The sequence below is a fragment of the Malaya genurostris genome, chromosome 3 (genome assembly GCF_030247185.1).
Source record: "Malaya genurostris strain Urasoe2022 chromosome 3, Malgen_1.1, whole genome shotgun sequence".
NCBI classification, from domain to species: domain Eukaryota; kingdom Metazoa; phylum Arthropoda; class Insecta; order Diptera; family Culicidae; genus Malaya; species Malaya genurostris.
This window is the reverse complement of record NC_080572.1, coordinates 168431996-168452765: the sequence shown is the minus strand read 5'-3', so window position 1 is coordinate 168452765 and position 20770 is coordinate 168431996. Positions and strand designations below refer to the sequence as shown.

Sequence of the window (20770 nt, the reverse complement as noted above, 5' to 3'; positions counted from 1 at the left end):
CAGTAGAGCTTTTCGACGATGCATCAAAAACAACTCTAAGTTTAGTTGTAGAGCTTTCAGGTCGAAGCACACAATGATGTGGCATGTAATACGAAGTCACATCATCACTTGTGGGCTCAGACAGAACTCGACAATGACTCATATCCATATATTCTTTGATAAAATTTGAATAAAGCTTCTTTAAATCTGGGTTCTTGTCCAATCTTCGTTCGAGTTGGTAAAATCGTTTCTCGGCTATTTGTCTCGACTCTCCGAGCTCTGCAGCATCATTTCGAAACGGCAATCGCACGACATATCGTCCGTCTTTCATTCGAGTGTACGTTTCTAAAAAATGACGTTCGCAAATATCTTCATCCTGTTGTGGTTTGCTTTGATCGTCAACCGACCAAAACTGCCTCAGAATACTAGATAAATCAGCATCACTTTCACATCCACTTTTAGTGTGACAGGATTGTACTGTCAAAGTCTTCACTGATGCGCTCACTGGTCCGGATGCTAACCATCCTAGAACGCTCTCTTGTAATACAGGAAGATTTGATGACAATTTGACCTTTCCCGGAAGTAGAAGATCAAAGAAAGCCTCTGCACCAAGTAACATATCGACACGAGAAGGTTCATAGAATTTTGGGTCAGCCAAAAGCATTCCTTGAGGTAACAACCAGTCTTCCACATCTAATTTTACTGTCGGCAATGGACCAGTTACGCGTGGTACAACCAAATAATCCAATACTAATTGATCTTCAGAATACCTCGACTGCATCCTACAACTAACCTTGAATTTCACTGCTGTCTTCATACCATTCACTCCGGTTATGGGAACATTCACAAAAATCTTCGTCAACCGTAAAAGATCTACCATTCGTTGAGAAACAAAATTTGTCATAGCACCAGAATCCAAAAGCACACGACACAAATACTGATCGCCGTTTGTATCAAACACATTCACCACAGCTGTAGCTAGCAGCACTTGCTTCGGAAATTCCATAAGTTCGTTAGGCACCAAACAGCTTGCAACCGTATTTTCTCCTACGGGTTTGGAGTTAGACTCGCCAGTATCATCCTTAGATTGTACTACTTTTACTTCTTCTGCTGGCTTCTGTTCCTCAAAGTGCAACATCGAATGATGACGCTTTGAACACATCGAACACTTATTGTTAGATCGGCAATTTATTGTACGATGTCCTTTTTTTAAACACGCAAAGCACAGCCCGATTTGCTTTGCTTTGTCGTATCGTGCATTTACAGAAAGTTTTTTGAATGTTTCGCACCAACTGCTGCATGCGTTCCAGAGCAAACAGGACATTCTTCCTTCTTGAGGGTCGTAGTCATATGCGTTTTTAATGCTGGTGTTTGATTCACTCTAGTCAACGGATTGGAATTACGCGTCTTTGATACAGTTTTAAAGCTTTCACATCGTTCCAAAACATGCAGCTGTTTTCGAAGTACCGCAATCATATTTTTGTATACTGGCAGTTTCCCATGGGTCACATTCGATTCCCAAATTTTCCGTGTATCTGCATCAAGTTTCGTGGAAATAAGTGTAGTAACAATTGCTTCAGAAAGCTTATCCATTTTCAAGTCATGGAATTCTAACGAACTCACACACCTTTCCACTTCGTCGGTTAGTATTTTCAGCTGTTGATATGATTCAGTTGTCATTGATTTCAAGTTCAACAGTTTCATAATAGTATCACTGATAAGTGCAGGAAGATTTTCAAATTGGGCTGTCAGACTTTTCCATGCGCCTTCATAATCATTGTCTCGAATAATTTGCGGATCTATAGCACCTTGTGCTTTACCTACCAATGCTTTGTCCAAATAGTATAATTTGGTTGCAGGCGAGTCATCAGTGCACTTGTCTGCAATATCTCGGAACATCTGTTTGAATTTGAACCAATGTTCATATCGACCATCAAAATTAGGCAATGCAGCTTGTTGCAACACTATAGTGGGTGTTAATCTGACGGATTGATTGATACCACTACCACTCGCTTGACAGTTGCCTTCTTGCCATCCTATTGCAGGCACTTTCTGTGTCTGTTCATAAGCCTCTATCATTTCGCAGAGTGCAATCCTGGTGAATTCAAAAAGCTCTTCGAATTCCACGAATTTCGGTTCAAATTCTTCCTTTCTAGATGGATCGGCCAAATAAATTTTGTTTTGGAAGTCGTTGTATTCATTATATGCTGCATCTACCGTTTTCATATATAATTTTAACGCATGTATGCTGAATTTCTGATAATCAAGCCTAGCAGTCTCAATAGCATTTCTTACTCTATTGACCTTACCTTTGGTTGTCTCGCAACACCGGCTCAAAGCATCAATATTAGCTGCCATTATATTTTTCGTCTTCTGCAACTCTTGCTCCGCACGTTGTTCACCAATTGACATAACCGGCGTTGTAGACGTCGTCTCCTTTTCGTTCGAAAAATTCAGCTTTTTACGACATCCGAAATGGTGCACCGTCTGTTTATACCTTCCTTTTTTCATTCACCAATTCTCTTTTGTTTCACTTCATATGGTTCTTCGCAAAACGCTGTCACCTTTTTCAAAATCACTCTAAATGACTTTTGTTTGAACAGTATCCCCGAAATCGTCACATTTATTTTAAAAAAGCTCTTCGATCGATCTTCCACTCACGGTTTTCCAAAAAATGCATCTGGAAATCACTTTTTATCTCATACGCACTAGATCATTCAATGCTCGTTTTTTCTTTGTTGAATCACAACACAACAAAAAATCATTTTTTAACTGGACAAACCAATTAAATCTATTTTCCGACTCGTTTGCACGTGCCGAATCACTTTTTCTTTTCAATACGTTAACCGTATACCGGAACCATTCTCCGACGCACAGCTCACGAACCGAAATCAATTACGTCACGACTGATTCTCTTCACGTATCCGGCTCGAAGGACCACTTTTGTTCCGGATAACTCAGTGGAGAAATAAAACATTCAGCGGACTGTAACATGGGAATTAATTTTCTTTCGTGCGTAGTAAAAACACAGACTAACAGACAGGACACTCAAATTTGATTCTTGAATCATTTTAACGGTCATTTCGAATATTCCATTATTTGGGACAGTACTCACATGTGTCATGATGGCGCCACGTTACCCTATCAAAAACATCATGTCTGTCATCTAGACTGTCTTTATTTTTTTCATTTACCAACAGAGTTGCCATTCATACAGAATTACCTGTAATGTATTGATTTGTATACGTCCATGCGAATTTCATGCAGGATACAGATTTAATACATATTGCCAAAGATAAACTGAAGATTACAATGTTCCATACGTTTCATTGAAAAATGTTGGGTCAGTAATCGTGAACCAGTTGGTTCAGTAATAATGTAATTTTATTGACCCTCCGTTAACAAGCGTTGACTAGTTCCGACAAAATGCCATGGAAACAAAGAAAAGAAGCACACATATGTTTACATTCAGCATATAATGATTTCTTGCCACAACTGATGCTTCATGGGATGAGGCTATAACAAACTAAATAAATTCTAGACAATGGTTCTACGTAGTTTTCACTTTCTTATTCTAAGAATCACTGATATAAAGCGAAATTTCTCAATATCGTTCATACTGTAACTTGATATTTTTCCAAACATAAACAATCATTGTCATAGTTACGACGCATCTAGTGATCAGACACTTGTTGTTTTGCTTCAAAATACTCAAATTGACAGTGAACCGAGCTCATCGAGGGGTCCTATTCAAATGATACCTAAGAAATCGCAGACTACTCTATCTTGAGTTTATCTTTGATATTGCCTAAACTATATACATAATTGCGCCTACTTCTCATCCACCAACTCAATAAAAAATCGAACCCGTTTTGTTACAATATTTACTTGCTTCTGGTCTGCCGCCACTTAATTTCGGGTGAAAACTACCAACACAATAAAAAATAGTCTAGATGAACAAATTTGAGTCGAATAAATGGTTACCCTCCAACATCAAGAAAAAGTTAAATATATTATCAACGTAATCCAATAAATCATTGTGACGATTCATTTTCAAATATTTTGATGAAATCAGGCATCCCTGCAAGCAGCTGATCGGTGTTGACAAACGAGGGGAAACCAACTAGTAAAAAAACTTTTACATAACACAAGGGGTGTACAGATAGTAAATAGTTCGCGCAGTACAATATAGGTGGAACTAGTGCATCACGAAAAATAATTTTTATTAGAATTTACTCATACTGTCATGTCTGTTAGTCTGTGGTAAAAACACATGATCACTTTTTCAACATTTTGTATCTTCTTCTTTTTTCTCATACAGGAAACGAATGTATTTGACATATGCAATGCTGCCAACCTAGCTTATTTCAATTTTACACTGTCAACAAATAATAGTCCAAATTTATGTTAATATATGTTTATTTTTGATCCTAACAATTGCATTAAAATATTCTAAACAGTTTTTATAAAATCATTTTAAATCACCCAATAAAGGTCAAAATATTTCACGCTTTATTATTTTTATCATTTATTAAAATTATTAATTGGTCATATTGGTTGATCTGGGCAGCCGGCTACCGAGAAAAATATTAATTTACTCTGAAATATTAATATCAAGTGTTTTTTTACTATGTATTCAATATACCGATATAATTCATTTTATAGTCCTGAAAGACAATCAATAACATGGAAGAAGAAAACATTCCAAATAAAACTTTTCTATGAAGCAATACGGAAATTGATAGGTTGAATGAAGAGATAATTTAGTAAAATAGAGTAATCAGAAGTGAAACATTGAAAATATCTGATAACTGAAACAAAAAAGAAACTCCTGCAATTGTCGCCTTTTACGACATGGAAGCAGGAACCCAGTGGATCTATTCTTGGTTCATTTTTTTCCGCCGGATTCCACACGGCATCTAGGCTGGTACAGTCCGGAGAGAGCTAATAGGTACTATCAATCTCCTAGTGGACCCCAGCCCCTTCCCGCGGAATACGAGTAAGTGACTCTACTTACATATCCGCCCAACCCTTTTTGTTCGCTTTTCGATAACAGCTATAGTAAGAAGGTGAATGGATGAGTCATATCGGAGCTACTGTAAGTCTACCCGCTTCCACTGGCAAGTCCTTGAACTGATGGTGGCTTCATTTCACATCACATCACATAATTTATGTCAGTTTTTGTAATTGTAATTGTAATTTGTAATTTATCAGCCCACAACCGGGCAGACCGTGTCCGCCCATCTGCTTGAGTGAGGTTCACTACAAGCTGATTGTGAGCCTACTAAAGCCTGACCGTTGATATGCACTAGACCGTATAGCACACCGGCTTCCTCCACCAGCAGGCGCTGCTCTGAGTCCCACTGGTTTCAGATACATTAGGTTAGGGATAGTGGAGATAAATAGGGAAATACAGCATTTAGAAGTTTACTAACTACTACTAACTACTGTGTTTATGGCTGAAAATAAAGAGTACGGAACAATATTATTAATCATAATAATGATAATAATAATAAAGTGACAATAGCGGCCCTTACACGATCATTAAAAGTGTCACCACTAAAAAGTAATGACACTTGTAATGATCGTGTAAGGTCTACGAGTTTTTGTTAATATTTCATTAACCTTAACGTTTCAATGGCAAATCAAATTTATTTTCAGCTAAACAAAAATAAAAATATTGCTATTGCTATTGCTGGAGTAGTTACAAATACTCATCATTAATAATGAACGTGTAATGCTAAAAAGTAATGATGTACAGTAATGCAGTAATGACGAGCGTTTGAGCAGAAGTGTCATTACTTAGTAATGACACTTTTAATGATCGTGTAAGGGCCGCTAACGATCGTGTGAGGGCCGCTAATAAAAATAGTAGTGCACTTACCCCTCTCTTCCCCAACACACCACAACTTACCAAAAGTCGAATTATTGCACAAAGTACCTCCTTTTCGTCATTCTCCTGGGACGCCCCAGGGTTCTTCTTCCTAAAATTTCCTTGGTCTTAAGCCTTCGATGACAGTTCCTTATTTCAACATTCTCGTTTCATTGCGCTCCAACCATAAAAATAAAATAAGATATAATAAATTCAGGTGTTAGTGAGTTTGTTGGATTATATAATGTAAGGTAAGGATGCGCATTCAACATTAGATTAGATTGTCCAGGGAAGCCACAGTATGTACACAATGGCATGATTGCTTAAAATGTCTTCACACCTGACCAGTCAGCGTCGCCGTCAATGCAACCTGTATAACATCAGTACCGATATCGAACCGGATCGGAAAGGTTTGAAAGTTCCTCAACGGTAGAATAAGACACTCTTATTCCTGATCAGAGATGCCAGAGAAATTACTGCCATTGCACCCATCCAACCTCAACAATTGCACCTTCTGCAATATTGGAATAGCAAAGGTATACCACCGAGACTCCACGTAACGATATCGTGATTTAGTAGTAGGTAATACAATAAAACAAAATATTCGGAAATAAAATTTGGATCGTCCTCCCCTCGACATGGAACCGACACGCAAGTATGGGCAGTGCCTTTCTACGGAAAACTTGAACTCGATCGAGCTACAGAACGCAAAACTTCACATTCGATCGAAACAATCCGACTCGAACGAAATACAGAACCGGGGTGAATTAGCATCCCAATTGCATCAGAAATGCCTGAAACCACCCAATGGCCCATTGTCAATTTCAAGCAGTACCAGTCATGTCAACTCCGTGATCAATCCAGATGACATATTAGATTCATTTTACAATTTTAAGCGAACGGTCGATCTCGGTATGGTACGATTGGGTCAATACAAGTGTAAGTTGACTCCCACTCTCATCCGCCAAGCAGGATACGCGCCCTGCAGTTCATCATCCTAAGCTTAGAGCAATAGGATAGTTACAATTAGTAATATAAAATTTATAATTTTTTTAAATACAAATTTTAGTGTTGCACACTTCCCACGTTGAGAATATTAGCAAGAGTCACAAAGTGGGTTGATAGTCTATACATCTATAGTAAGATGTTAGTTCCTTATCAACAGCTGCACTCTGTTCCACCGCTTGCTAATACTCCGCACCTCCTCATTCTGCTAAAAACAGGAGTCACCAGTCATCATTCGACACCGGGTAGGTATGAGGTCGGGGCTTGTGACGGCCAGAGCTAAGTCAATCAAACTGCCGATACAAACAGTATGATATGATATTTGTCGCTCCTTCCAGGATGTCGTGCACCTTTGCCCCCCACATAATTTATGTCAGTTTTTGAATTTTAAATCAGAAAATTATAGAAGCAAATTCAGCAGCTACAAGATTCATATGAGTGGTCTATAATATAACTGAAACTGAAACAAACGTATCCCCAGCAAGCCGTTATATTCGAACAGTTTTTTCTGTCAAATTTAAAACTGGCATACGCTGCCGTTATATTTTTTGTATTTGTCAGTTTGTCTTGTTCACTCCAATTTGTTGGTGGGCTTGACTGTATTGCAAACATCATCACATACAATCAATTAGTGTTACAATTTGATTAAATTTTAAGTGTTTTGCTCGTGCTTCAAATATAGAAAAAATAGAACTGCATCGTATGCAAGTTTTTAAATTTGACAAAAGAATTGTTCGAGTAAATAAAACTAGAACGGTTTGCTGGGGATACGTCTGTTCCAGTTTCAGGTCTATTATAGATCTTCCATTCAAAACTTCTAGCTACTGAATTTGCTCTTATAACCTTAACTAATGATTTTCATAGGGATGTCATAAAAAACAGTTGAGGCAAATTTTCTTCTAGGTTAGAACACTTTATTGCCCTTTCTCAAATACACAGTTTCAATGAGACGCTTGCAGCAAAAGTTAGGCATGTGTTTTTATTAAAGTCTAACATTACGATGTCTTATGAAATTGATTTCAACCTTCAAGTGACATGGCTCTGACATAATTATTTATCCCAGCGTTACCAAAAACTATCAAGTGATATTTACATTAGCTCGAAATTGCTTCAAGCTCTAGTTATACGTTCAATATTTACTACGGATGCGTGATTTTAATTTTAGTTAATGGCTCTACACAGCTTATCAAATTAATTAAATTAGTTGTAAAACTTTGTCCTTTCAACTTAACAGAGTGCAGATTATTTGATCGTCAATGTAACTACAATTACTTAAAATTTGACATTCAATTTACACGCGTTTCAGTCACGTGATCATGTTAAGTTGGGATTAACATAAAAAAAACAATAGATAGCGAAACAGTAATGTCTACATTACTTTTCAAAATATTGACACCTACTTTTCCAAATACCGAACAAAAGTAATAATAGAGTCGTTTTATATACGTTAATGTATCTTACTACAATCATTTATAATTTATATTCCAATATTGATGATCACGCAAGTAATAATCTATTGGAACACCCCTCAGCAACAAGTGTGAGCGAGAGTCGGAGAGAAAGAGAAAACTATATTCCTTGGTAAAAAGAGAAAGAAAAACCATTTTTTACGAGTTAGTCGAAATAAAAGCGTTATTCAGAGTAGACGTATTTTTTTGTTAATCACCGCAAAACCATTTCCCAAAGCAATTTCTGAGCTATTGAAAGAACATTTGGTCCTTCGAACCGGATCTATTCCGTAAAATAGTTTTCGAAATGGTTTGGAAGTGATAAATCCAAGAAAAAGTGAATTGACAACGATTTTGCACCGAATGCAAAAATCCGCCATATTGTTTTTCGACGCGTCGCGGTCGCGAGCGATCCTGTTGAATCGTGTTCGTAACACGTTATCTTGAGCATTCTTAAACATTATTCGATAGTTTTAAGGAAAAAGTGCATGTTATTTACATGAATGAGCTGCGAAAAACCGGGAGCGACGAAACGCCACGTGTTCCAAGGGACCTGACCCCGAAGAATCTCAACGATTTTGTTCTTGATACGACACCTGAAAGTACGGTCGCTACTCAAAAGGCAGAGCAGGCGAAAAAACTAGAAAAACGAAGGATGGCACAGCATTTGGAAAAGCTCGTGGATCGAAGAGATTTGGTGATGCAAAAGTTCTACAGAATACGAGAAGGTTTAAAAGCGCAGAACATGAACGTTCACTGGCTCAATTTGCAGCTCGAGACAATACGTAAATGTAACGAAGAATCCGAGAAAGTGTATGCTGAAATTTGTGGACTGACGTCTAGAGAACAACGAGAAGAGCATATGCGAGAGTACTTACGCTGTGAAGATATGTATAGTGCCTTATATGTTGACATTCAGACGAAAATGTCGCAACGAAAGGAAGAGGCCAACCAAGTCAAACTCGATGCAAACGCTATCCCTTTTCATCCGCAGCAACCAAACGCAGTGAATGCATCTGGACCACACCTGCAAGTGCCGCTTCCGACATTTGATGGGAATCTTGAAAATTGGTATTCCTTCAAATGCATGTTTCGCACGATCATGAGCAGATATCCAAACGAGTCACCAGCTATCAAATTATATCATTTAAAAAACTCGTTGATCGGAAAAGCTGCAGGTAAAATTGATCAAGATGTGATAAATAATAATAATTATGATACGGCTTGGAAGATGCTTGAAGATACATATGAAGACGAACGACTTATAATCGATACGCATATTGATGCTCTTCTCAACTTGCCAAGAATGACGACGGAATCCAGCGAGGATTTACGTAAGCTAATTGATGCTACCACGAAGCATGTCGATGCGCTCTTGAGCCGAGAACTTGCTGTTGAGGGACTAGCAGAAATGATACTCATTAATTTGATATCCAAACGACTGGATAAAGACACCCGAAAACTATGGGAATCGCAACTACCCAAAGAAGAACTACCGTCATACACAGACTTGATAGATTTCCTTCGTGAAAGGAGCCGCATTTTGCAAAAGTTAAAGGGTTATTCTGAGCAGCGTGCACCAGTGGGAATGTCAAAACGAGGAAAAGCAGAACAGAGTTTACCAGCAAAGAATTTCAGCCAGACGACAAAGGAGTCCTGTTACTGTTGCAATGGCGATCATTTAATTTATAAATGCAACGATTTCAGGAAACTCGAGTTATCTGATCGCTACTCGCAAGTAAAGAAATCCGGTCTCTGCTTCAACTGCCTACGTCGAGGTCACCGTACTACGGACTGTAAGTCGGAGCAGTCTTGTAAAACATGCGGAAGAAAACATCACAGCCTTCTTCATACGGAGAAAATTGAACCATCGAAATCGCAGAAGGAAGACCCAAAGCCATCGACGTCGACCTCCGATGATAACAACGCAACTAACGTACAACAGTCAAGATCAGTGAACTGTTCCCAGTCTTCATTGACAAGGAGGCAAATAGTACTATCAACCGCTGAAGTGCTAGTGTGTGGTTCGGGAAACTCAACGTGGCCGTGCCGTGCGCTTTTGGATTCAGCGTCTGACTCGAACGTCATGACAGAAAAACTTGCGAAAAAACTGAATATTCAATTAGAAGATGTGAACATTCCAATCAGTGGACTCAATAATAATGAAACTCACGTGAAGTTCAAAGTGCAAACGAAAATAAGATCGCGTGTCAGTACGTTCGACGCCATTTTAGATTTCTTGGTGGTTCCAAAGATCATCACCAATCTACCGACCGTCGAAATGGACATCCGTACGTGGCCGATTCCTAAGGGAATTGCGCTAGCCGATCCGTCATTCAACATTCCAGACGAAATTGAAATGATAATTGGAGCCGAACTGTTCTTTGACCTACTCAAAGAAGGTCGAGTGCGACTCGGAAAATCAATACCTACACTGATTGATACACAGCTTGGGTGGATCGTAAGTGGACCAGCACCGGCTGGTAAAAAGAAACTAGAACACACTTGTCAAGTGAATGTTAGCAACGATGATCTCAATCAAACGCTGACACGTTTTTGGGAACTGGAAACCTGCCAGGAAGCATCACCTTTGACAGCGGCAGAACATGCCGTTGAAACACATTTTGATAGAACGTTCACTCGAAACAAGCATGGCCGCTACACCGTTAGATTGCCATTCAACGATAGGAAAAGTCAACTAGGCGACTCCTTTGCAATGGCAAAGCATCGATTTGACAAGCTAATGCGAACATTTATCAATGAGTCGAAGAAAATCCGGTATACGGAATTCATGGCAGAATATTTAGCCCTTGGTCATATGGTGGAAGTCAACGACACTCCAACTGATTGTTACTTTCTCCCTCACCATGCTGTGTATAAAGAAACAAGTAGCACTACTAAAATCCGAGTAGTGTTCGACGCTTCGGCGAGAACCACGACAGGTTTCTCGCTGAATGATGCACTCGAGATAGGTCCGACTGTGCAAAGTGATTTAGTCTCAATCATCTTGCGTTTCTGCAGCCACCAAGTGGTTTTAACAGCTGATATCCCTAAGATGTACCGACAAGTACAAGTCCACGAAAATGATCGCAAATATCAACGCATCCTATGGTTAAACTCTGAAAATAAATTAGGAATCTTTGAACTGACAACTGTAACATACGGTTGTGCGAGTGCGCCATATCTGGCTACAAAAGTGCTGATTCAACTGGCAACTGACGAGGCAAGCGAGCTTCCGTTAGCAGCAAATGTAATTAAAAATGACAGCTATATTGATGATTTCCTTACTGGAGGACAATCGGCAGCAGAAGTGATCGAAGTTTACCGACAGCTTTCAGAGATTCTGAAACGAGGTGGATTTGGGGTACATAAATTCTGTTCAAACAGCGAAGCAGTACGAAATTGCATTCCAGCAGAACTCCATGAAACACAGATGAATTTTGAGCACTCTGACATCAATAACACCATTAAAACGCTTGGTCTTATTTGGAATCCGCGAGAAGATTATTTTATTTTCCACGTAAATTCACTCGACCCGAAATATGAATCACTGCCAACAAAACGGAGTGTACTGTCCGACATCGGCCGTTTATTCGATCCATTAGGATTTCTTGGTCCTATTCTCACTACGGCTAAAATTCAGATGCAAGATCTCTGGCGACGGGGGCTTGACTGGGACGAAGCACTCCCATCAGAAGAACTTAAAATGTGGACGGCATTCCGACAACAGTTGCCGTTGGTTAACCAGATGAAGAAACCCAGATGTGTGATTGAAAATCAAGCTGAATTTATCGAGCTCCATGGATACTCAGATGCTTCCAAAAAGGCATATGGCGCGGTTTTGTATACCAGATGCGTTTCATCCGATGGAAAGGTAAGCGTTCGTCTTGTTTGCAGCAAATCCCGCGTCGCTCCGTTGAAGCCATCCACTATTCCACGGCTAGAACTATGTGCGGCATTACTGCTGGCTCAGCTAACGAAGAAAACTGTTTCTTCAATGAAAATTGCTTTTCGACGTGTGACACTTTGGAGTGATTCGCAAGTGGTGTTGAACTGGTTGAAAAAGTCACCGCTTGCTTTGAACCAGTTCGTTTCGAATCGTGTTGCAACAATCATCGAATTGGTACCAGACTATCAGTGGCGCTACGTTGCATCCGAACAAAACCCAGCTGATATTATATCGCGTGGAACAATGCCCTCCGATCTTTTGAAACAAGAGTTATGGTGGAAAGGATCACCGATGCTCTGGGCAACTGAGTTACAGCCTGGAATCGGTTATATCGAATTAGATGACGCTGAACTTCCTGAAATCAAAACTGCGACAGTGTGTGCGTCTGTTCAACAAACACCCACCATTGATTTTTCTCGTATAAGTAATTTTCGACGTCTGCAGCGAGCATGGGCGTATGTTTTGAGGTTCATCAATAACATTCGCTTTAAAACAAGAAATACATCGCCACTCAGTGCAAAGGAAATGAACGATGGTCTTATGATAATAGTAAAGCTGGTACAACAAGAAACATTTAAAGAGCTTTTCAAGGTTTTGTCTAGCGGATCAAAGAGAGGACATGAACACAGCGGGTTGGCACCGTTCATTGACCAGGATGGCATGATTAGAGTTGGTGGACGGTTGAAGCATTCATCGATTCCGTATGATGGGAAACATCAACTCCTACTACCGGAAAAACATCACGTGACCCGCATACTTGTACGGCAATTACACGAGGACTATTTTCATGTTGGACAGCGTGGGTTACTTTCTATCGTACGTGAACGTTTCTGGCCTGTAAGAATAAAGCAAATCATTAAACAAATCATTGGCAAATGTTATGTGTGCTATAGACATAATCCTCGACCAGTAAACCAATTTATGGGAGATTTGCCAGATTATCGTGTTACACCATCAGCAGTGTTTTCAAATACTGGAGTTGATTACGCCGGTCCATTCATACTCAGGGAAATTGGCAGAAAGACTACAACTTATAAAGCATATATTTCAATTTTCGTGTGTTTGGCAACTAAGGCCATCCATATGGAATTGGTATCGAACTTAACTACAGATAATTTTGTAGCTGCATTGCAGCGCTTCATAAGCAAACGAGGTATGATAAGCAATATGTATTCGGATAACGGAACAACTTTTGTCGGCGCCAATCATGAGTTGGTTGCACTGCGAAAACTTTTCGAGGAACAAGTACACCGCGACAAGCTGAACGACTTTTGTATTGGAAAGGGTATTCAATGGCATTTTATACCTCCACGAAGTCCTCACTTCGGCGGTATTTGGGAGGCTGGCGTAAAATCGGCAAAGTACCATATGAAACGAGTCGTGGGTGAAACTAGGCTTACATACGAGGAGATGACGACGTTTTTAGCGCAGACTGAAGCAATTTTAAACAGTCGACCATTGTGCCCATTATCAGATGACCCAAATGAAGTTGCAGCTTTAACTCCGTCGCATTTTTTAATCAACCGATCAGCTTTGAGTATTCCGGAACCATCATACAAGGAAATAAAGGTTGGGCGCCTGAGTCGTTGGCAGCATGTCCAATTAATGCGAGAGCACTTCTGGAAACGTTGGTCAGCAGAATATCTTCATCATTTGCAAACACGACCAAAATGGCACAGTGAAGTTATCAACATCAAAGAAGGAGCACTCGTGGTGTTGAAGGACGATAATGCACCACCAAATCAGTGGCATCTGGGACGAATCATAGCCACTCATCCCGGGCGTGACGGAATCGTACGAGTTGTCACCGTGAAGACCGCTGCTGGAGAATATCGCCGAGCTACAACAAAGATTTGTCTACTACCGTCAGTTGATTCGGAGGAATCAACGGGGGGAGAATGATCACGCAAGTAATAATCTATTGGAACACCCCTCAGCAACAAGTGTGAGCGAGAGTCGGAGAGAAAGAGAAAACTATATTCCTTGGTAAAAAGAGAAAGAAAAACCATTTTTTACGAGTTAGTCGAAATAAAAGCGTTATTCAGAGTAGACGTATTTTTTTGTTAATCACCGCAAAACCATTTCCCAAAGCAATTTCTGAGCTATTGAAAGAACAATTGATCTTACACATTAGTACACATGAGTATGTTTTACAGCGCACAATTTAGAATAAGTTGACGAACTTGGCATAAAGGAAAAGTATTGGGCCATGTGATGACATTATTGTATAGCTCATATATGAATGGTCGAGCAAAAACAGTACTAAACTATGCTGCAATTCGAAGTAAATGGAAACTTACTGGGATCGTGCAGTCACAAAAAGTTGAAATTGTCATTCTACATGTGCGAAACGTAGATTCACGTCGAAGAAGAAGCAGTATTGTCGCTGCTATCCATTAGTGAGCTTGTTTCAATGGATGCTACGGCAGCGGCTGCCTCCTTTTCATCGATGCAACTGGTGGTTGTCGTTTCACAACTGCTTCCATTACTCCCGGTTGTTGAGCTTGCACCCGCTTCTGTTTTTGCTTTCTTGCAGTCGGTGTTGGCTGCGGTAGTTTCAGATTCGGTTGAAGCAGCTCGTTTTCTTGAAGCGCCACCAATAAAATTTGGTTTAAATTGAACAATTATAGCGGTCATGTTATCACAACCAGTTCCATCGCCCTTAGTGTGCGGTGCTAAGCAGTAGTCAAACATCTAACAAATAAAAAAGAAACATTAAATCAAATAGAAAAAACCTAATAGTTTACACCTTACTTCTTCACAAATTTCAGACAGCTTCTTCGTAGGGTCCCTGATGCGTTCTTGTACGAATTCAACTACATCATCACTAGTCATAAAGTTCCAAATTCCGTCACAGGCCAGCACCATGAAATCATCACCCGATCCAATAGTAATCTGTTTAATATCCGGTAAAGCTGAGATCATCTGCTCCTCTGGGGGCAATTTTTTGTTCTGTAAATGTTAATTATTTATTCAATAAACCACTATTTTCTGTATACAGTACCATAATGAAAGCTGTTCAACACATTATTATTCGAAAACAGTACATAATCAAAACGTCCCGGGATAATGGTTCAATGCATAAAGCATTGGTCTTACACGACAGTTGTCGTGTGTTCAAGCTAGTCGTGTCGATAGTCGTGATGTGGCGCAGCCACATAAACGATGTCATGAAGGTTCGGCAGTAGTCCGCGTCAACCAATGAATAACCGAAAGTTGCCGGTCTTTTGCAAGCAAACCTGTAATATTTTTGTTCGTCGAACCTACGCAAAGTTAGGAGTTTTACTGGCAAATATTTAATAGTTAACAATTGTATACTTTCTCATATATCAATGATATTAAAACACTCCGTTTTCAAGAAGTATCTCTATCTCTTTTTGGCGACTTACGTCAAACGTTTATGACAAATCTGTATAAAATGTTCAAAAGACGAATGTAACAATAAGAGATTCTCTTTGTTTACTTTCACTTTCGATTATTGCGATACATTCTTGCTTTTTTCGGTAATTTCTTCAGTTCAGATTCAAAGATGATAGCTTTAGTTATTATTATCGGTAAATAATTGGAGTGAATGATGGATAACAGTACCGTAATAATCGAAAGAGAAAGTAAACAAAGAGAATCTCTCATTGTTACATTCGTCGTTTTGAACATTTCATACAGAAATGTCTATCATACCTAATGGCTCTAAACCAAACAGCATCAAGCACTATATAAATTTTACTGTCATGTCAAATAATTATTATGCCAAACCGTAGACAGTAAAACATACACTGAGGAAAAAATAATTTAACTTTTCATAAGATTATGAATCAAGACGAAATCAATATATTAGGTGGTAGAGATTGTCACCAATAGTCACATAAGAAACAGGCTTCTTTAAGCACATGCTTAGCAAACGGGCGCCTTCGAGGACATCTGGGAAAAAATTCTTCCACAGTAATGGCGATTCGGTAGATTTACTCATTCCGATCATCTTATTGTTCACCACGTTTTTCAGTGATTTGTTTCTGTCGTCTCGGTCGCAATCAATTTATTTTGTCGACTGTCTTGGACGAGTGCGACCTCATTCCCACTTTAGTTTGGGATTGAAAATAGAGCTTAGACAAATATATCGTCGTCTTTTGAAACTTTTATCTGTTTTGCATGGCATTCTACCATCCAACAGCTTATGCTACATTGTCCAGTAGTGCTTGGAAATCTACCATCTGAATTTTACCTACAACTTTTTTGAAGACATGCAAATATTACTCTTTATCCGAAATCAAAAGATACTACTTTTTTCATGTGATCCATAGCAAAAATATTGAATCCATTATTACAATTTGTTGATTAGAAAATATAATAAAAACTTCCCAAAAGCCCGTAAAATGATATATTTGTAAAAGAAATATGCGTACCATCTTATATCCGTGATCACCAATAGCGCGAGATAAATTTAATCCACCATTAACACGACCGTCTAAAGTTACTCGTCCACCAGCTTTCTGTATTCGATCAAACTCAATTTGATCCTCTGGTTTGTGATCGAAACTCATTTCCAAAGCTTTTCCATCACGGCAAACAACACACCGTGAATCACCTGGAATTAAATGTTTAATTTTGAAACATTGGAAATCTTACACATTTTCGTCTTACCGGCATTGGCCACAAACAATTCTTTTTCGTGAAGCAGTGCGACAACAGCAGTACAGCCGCTATCTTTACCGGGTTCATCGGTAATATTGTTCATGAATGCTTCATCCGCTTCATTCATGTAATCCTCATCGTCTTCAGTATACTCTAGATCATTGTCTTCCTCGTCCTCTTCGCTAGCTTCCTCACTTGAAACAAAATTTGTTATTTATTTCGAAATTTTAAAAAATAAAAGCAAAGTTCTCACCAATAAGGATCTTCTTCGCCATCTTCGGTGCTAGAAGTCTCGTTGACATCGGCTACTGGTGGGAATTCCTCATCAGTATCCGAATCATCTTCTTCGGAATCATCCTCCATCATGTTTGGTCCATTGGTAGCTGCAGGAGAGCTCTTACTTGCAGACGATGAACTTCCTGCTCCGCAGCTAACACTGCTACCGGCGTTCGTATTACTTGAAACGACACCATTTTCCTGATTCGTAGCAGAAGAAGATGAAACTGTTGATTTACTACCTGATTCGACATCACCGTTAACCGAAAGAGTTGAGGAGTTCAGGTTCTCAACTTTGGACTCGGTGTCTCCGTCTGGTTTTGATGACGATGAACTATCAGGAGCACATTCCTCTTTAGCTGCTTTAACAGGCATAATACTATTAGTATCACTGATCTCATCGCTTTGTTCAGCTATCTTTTCATCCGATGTAGATGACGATTCCGGTTTCTGTAAAGTCTCGTCACTTTTGTTACTTGAACTACTTACAGTGGAGTCAGCCGCATCTGGAATGCTAGTATTTTTATCGCTGGTTACATCGGCCTCTGCTGAAGACTGTTCAATTGACGAAGTGTCGGCATTACTGGAGCTCGGTCCTGCATCGTCAGTGACTTCATCCGACATCAAACCTTTTCGTTTGCCTTTTAGAAACGGCGACAACGGCTTCGAACAGTTACCCTCTTTAATTTTGTTGAGAGCTGGATTTTTTTTCTCCTTCTTATACATTTGCAAAACTTCGTTTAGTGGCATACAAGCTTCTTTGCAGAGATCATCAACATTGTCATCTTCATCTTCTTCTTCTTCGTCATCTTCAACTGCTTCTTCTCCGTTGGTTTTATCAGAAAGTTTCTTCAGTTCCTCGATTATTTTATCTTCCAATAACGTGGCGTCGAAACCAATAAATGCATCCTTCAAAGCTTTTTCAAAATCCTTCGACTTATATGAGCTTAGAGATTTCAGAAACGTCGGAAGGTGTAGACTACAGTACTGGGCAACTTCCGCTCCACCATGTCCATCGTACACGGCGAAAAAAGATGTATTCTCGTCAAAGTTTAAAATGCAGTTATGAGCATCCTGAGAAATAGAAACAAGTGTTTTTTTTTCAAATTCATTGCTACGGTAATCTAGATCATATGAAAGTTATAATTAGAAATTATCATTAGGATTACAATGTGTCAATAATAAATAAATAAATCTCAATGTACTTGTGTTTTCTCTTTATATATCGGATTCAGGTTTTTATAACCTTTTCATAATTAAGTGGTTGGTTTATCCCAAGTCCACACTCTAAACATTACCTATCTAGCCAGGCATGTTACCTACCTTGGTACATTACCTTAGAAAAGTTATAGTTTGTTATAACGAGAAACTTTCATGAACTTAATTTCACTGTATATCAATATCCAACGACAGACGGATTCGAAAAAGGTAGATGATTCAATTTACACTTTTCATTTCAATACACCCGAGGCTTAACGCGTACCTTGAATATCTCGTGAAATTGTTAATTGTCAGTCTACTCAGTGAAATTTGAACGAAACATATTTTTTCTATTGTTCACCTGGTAAAGACGTTTGATACTTTTTGCTCGGATACACACTAGGGATAGTCGGGTTTCGGGTAGTCGTACGCGAACATCGTATTCTATAAAAAATCGTTTTTCTATTGCTTTAATCTATAGATAGGCACTCTAACATACGGCATGCTAGCATTTACGTCATGTGGAAGTTTTCATTTTCTATAAGAGTGTAACTGGGAATTCATGAAAACGTTTCAAGATAGTGAGATAGCATTACTTCAAAACAGATGTCGGTTCCTTAAAGATAATTTAAATTTTATAATGCCGAATGAAATATCCTTTCTCAATACATGTTTTAGAGAAAGTCTAAGTTGTTGAATAACACCAAATTTTTGACCACAGAGATAATAAACGATATTTGAGAATGAAATTTTTATCTACAGGTTTACAGATGTTGATTTATAAAACAGAATAATTTTTTATCGCAAAAATGGTTCAGGACTGTTGTAATTTTCCAGATGAGTTTCGAGCATTTTGTTATCGAGATTGTACTGACAGACTGAGAAATGTAAATTCTGTATAAAATGTTCAAAACGACGAATGTAACAATGAAAGATTCTCTTTGTTTACTTTCTCTTTCGATTATTGCGAAACAATCCTGCTTTTTTCGGCAATTTCTTCAGGTCAGATTCAATGATGATAGCTTTAGTTATTATTATCGGTACATAATTGGAGTGAAGGATTGCTAACAGTACCGTAATAATCGAAAGAGTAAAGAAAGAGAATCTCTCATTGTTACATTCGTCGTTTTGAACATTTCATACAGAATTGTCTTATGTCAGACCCAGAATGTTAGAAGTAATGAAATAATCATGGGACCCGGTGTATGGTTAGGAAACGCTCCTGTCAAACTTCTTACAGGGATTGTTTGATATGTAAAAATACTAAACGCACTCCAAATGACAGTTCAACCATCACGACATGCGATCATTTTTCCGCAATATTTTTTTTCTGTTAAATGCTCGAACATCCTAATCAAGATACCGAAGCATAGAAATGCCGGGACGCATCATGGTTTCTAGAGCGCTAGATTTGCACTTACCTCTTGACTAATCCTCCAACCTTGCATTGAGCTGGATCCGGCTCCAAGTACATCGTTTGCCTCGTCACTAGAGTCTTTCGTTGTAAGTGGTTCTGAAAGATACGCGCCCATTTTGGCTTATAGTAACAGGAAACGTAAAAATTCGATTTATCTTGGTTGCAATGCAAGATAGATTCACAAACTTCAGCAATCAAACACTTAAAACTTCCGATTTTCAATGCACTTCCACCAAAGCGAATAAAGGTCCGTTTTGGTAGCGTACATTCAGCAATTTCAGCGGGTTTGCTTTTTTCGCCAATTTACACGACAGCGGCGGAGATGGAAGAAAACACTGATGTGCTAGCTTCGCGTCCAGTTTCTGCGCCCGTCCTCTTCACACTACCGTAAACAAGATAGGTATTTTAGCTGTTACTAACACATAAGAGTCATCGGTTTATTCCGTTTATCCTACAAATCACTGAGAACGTGCTCCTGCTATGAGTGGTACACACTAATTTAGGAAGAATACGCTGTTTAATAATAACCACAGAAAACAGATATACAGTCTCGAACAAAATTGTTTCAACATCCTGTGTAAATTTCAAATTTGCTGTACGTTGAAAATAAGGAGTTCTCTACTACCCGATTTCAAAACATTCCACTACGTTTCGTAACAATAACAAAGTTCTTTTGCCTGTTATAGAAATATCCAAACTGCAACACTTTTTATACTTTTTTGTATAAGCTACCAAAACTAGGTCGTTATCTACTTGACTTGATCGTAAAAAATGGGTAGAATGCTTTGTTATGACATAACACTTTGGATAAACTTACATTTCTGTATAAAATGTTCAAAACGACGAATGTAACAAAGAAAGATTCTCTTTGTTCACTTTCTCTTTCGATTATTGCAATATGGAAAGAATATGACTTCGATTCTGGAGGCCGCAGAACAATCCCAAACTAAACGCTTTCCTTGGCCAACGACTAACAGAAGGCCTTCCAACCCCTG

General features: G+C 38.9%; 2 protein-coding genes across 2 annotated transcripts; one reads left to right on the top strand and one right to left on the bottom strand.

Annotated features, from left to right (window-relative positions):
- Window positions 1-7748: 7748 nt before the first annotated feature.
- LOC131434841 (probable protein phosphatase CG10417) lies at window positions 7749-20156 on the bottom strand. Its single transcript, XM_058602038.1, has 6 exons — window positions 19780-20156; window positions 17136-18232; window positions 16892-17076; window positions 16654-16835; window positions 15008-15205; window positions 7749-14947 (listed from the first exon to the last, which is right to left on the bottom strand). The coding sequence occupies exons 1-6, from the start codon at window positions 19888-19890 to the stop codon at window positions 14612-14614; spliced, it is 2109 nt and encodes a 702-aa protein (XP_058458021.1). The 5' UTR covers window positions 19891-20156; the 3' UTR covers window positions 7749-14611.
- On the top strand, window positions 8804-14155 carry LOC131434098 (uncharacterized). The gene has a single exon (XM_058600743.1). The coding sequence runs from the start codon at window positions 8804-8806 to the stop codon at window positions 14153-14155; it is 5352 nt and encodes a 1783-aa protein (XP_058456726.1).
- Window positions 20157-20770: the final 614 nt, after the last annotated feature.

Coding starts and splice junctions, on each gene's coding strand:
- LOC131434841 (XM_058602038.1), bottom strand. CDS start 19,890: ATGGGCGCGTATCTTTCAGAACCACTTACAACGAAAGACTCTAGTGAC. Junction 18,233..19,779: donor GTTGGAGGATTAGTCAAGAG/GTAAGTGCAAAT, acceptor TCTATTTCTCAG/GATGCTCATAACTGCATTTT. Junction 14,948..15,007: donor TGTCTGAAATTTGTGAAGAA/GTAAGGTGTAAA, acceptor TTTATTTGTTAG/ATGTTTGACTACTGCTTAGC.
- LOC131434098 (XM_058600743.1), top strand. CDS start 8,804: ATGAATGAGCTGCGAAAAACCGGGAGCGACGAAACGCCACGTGTTCCA.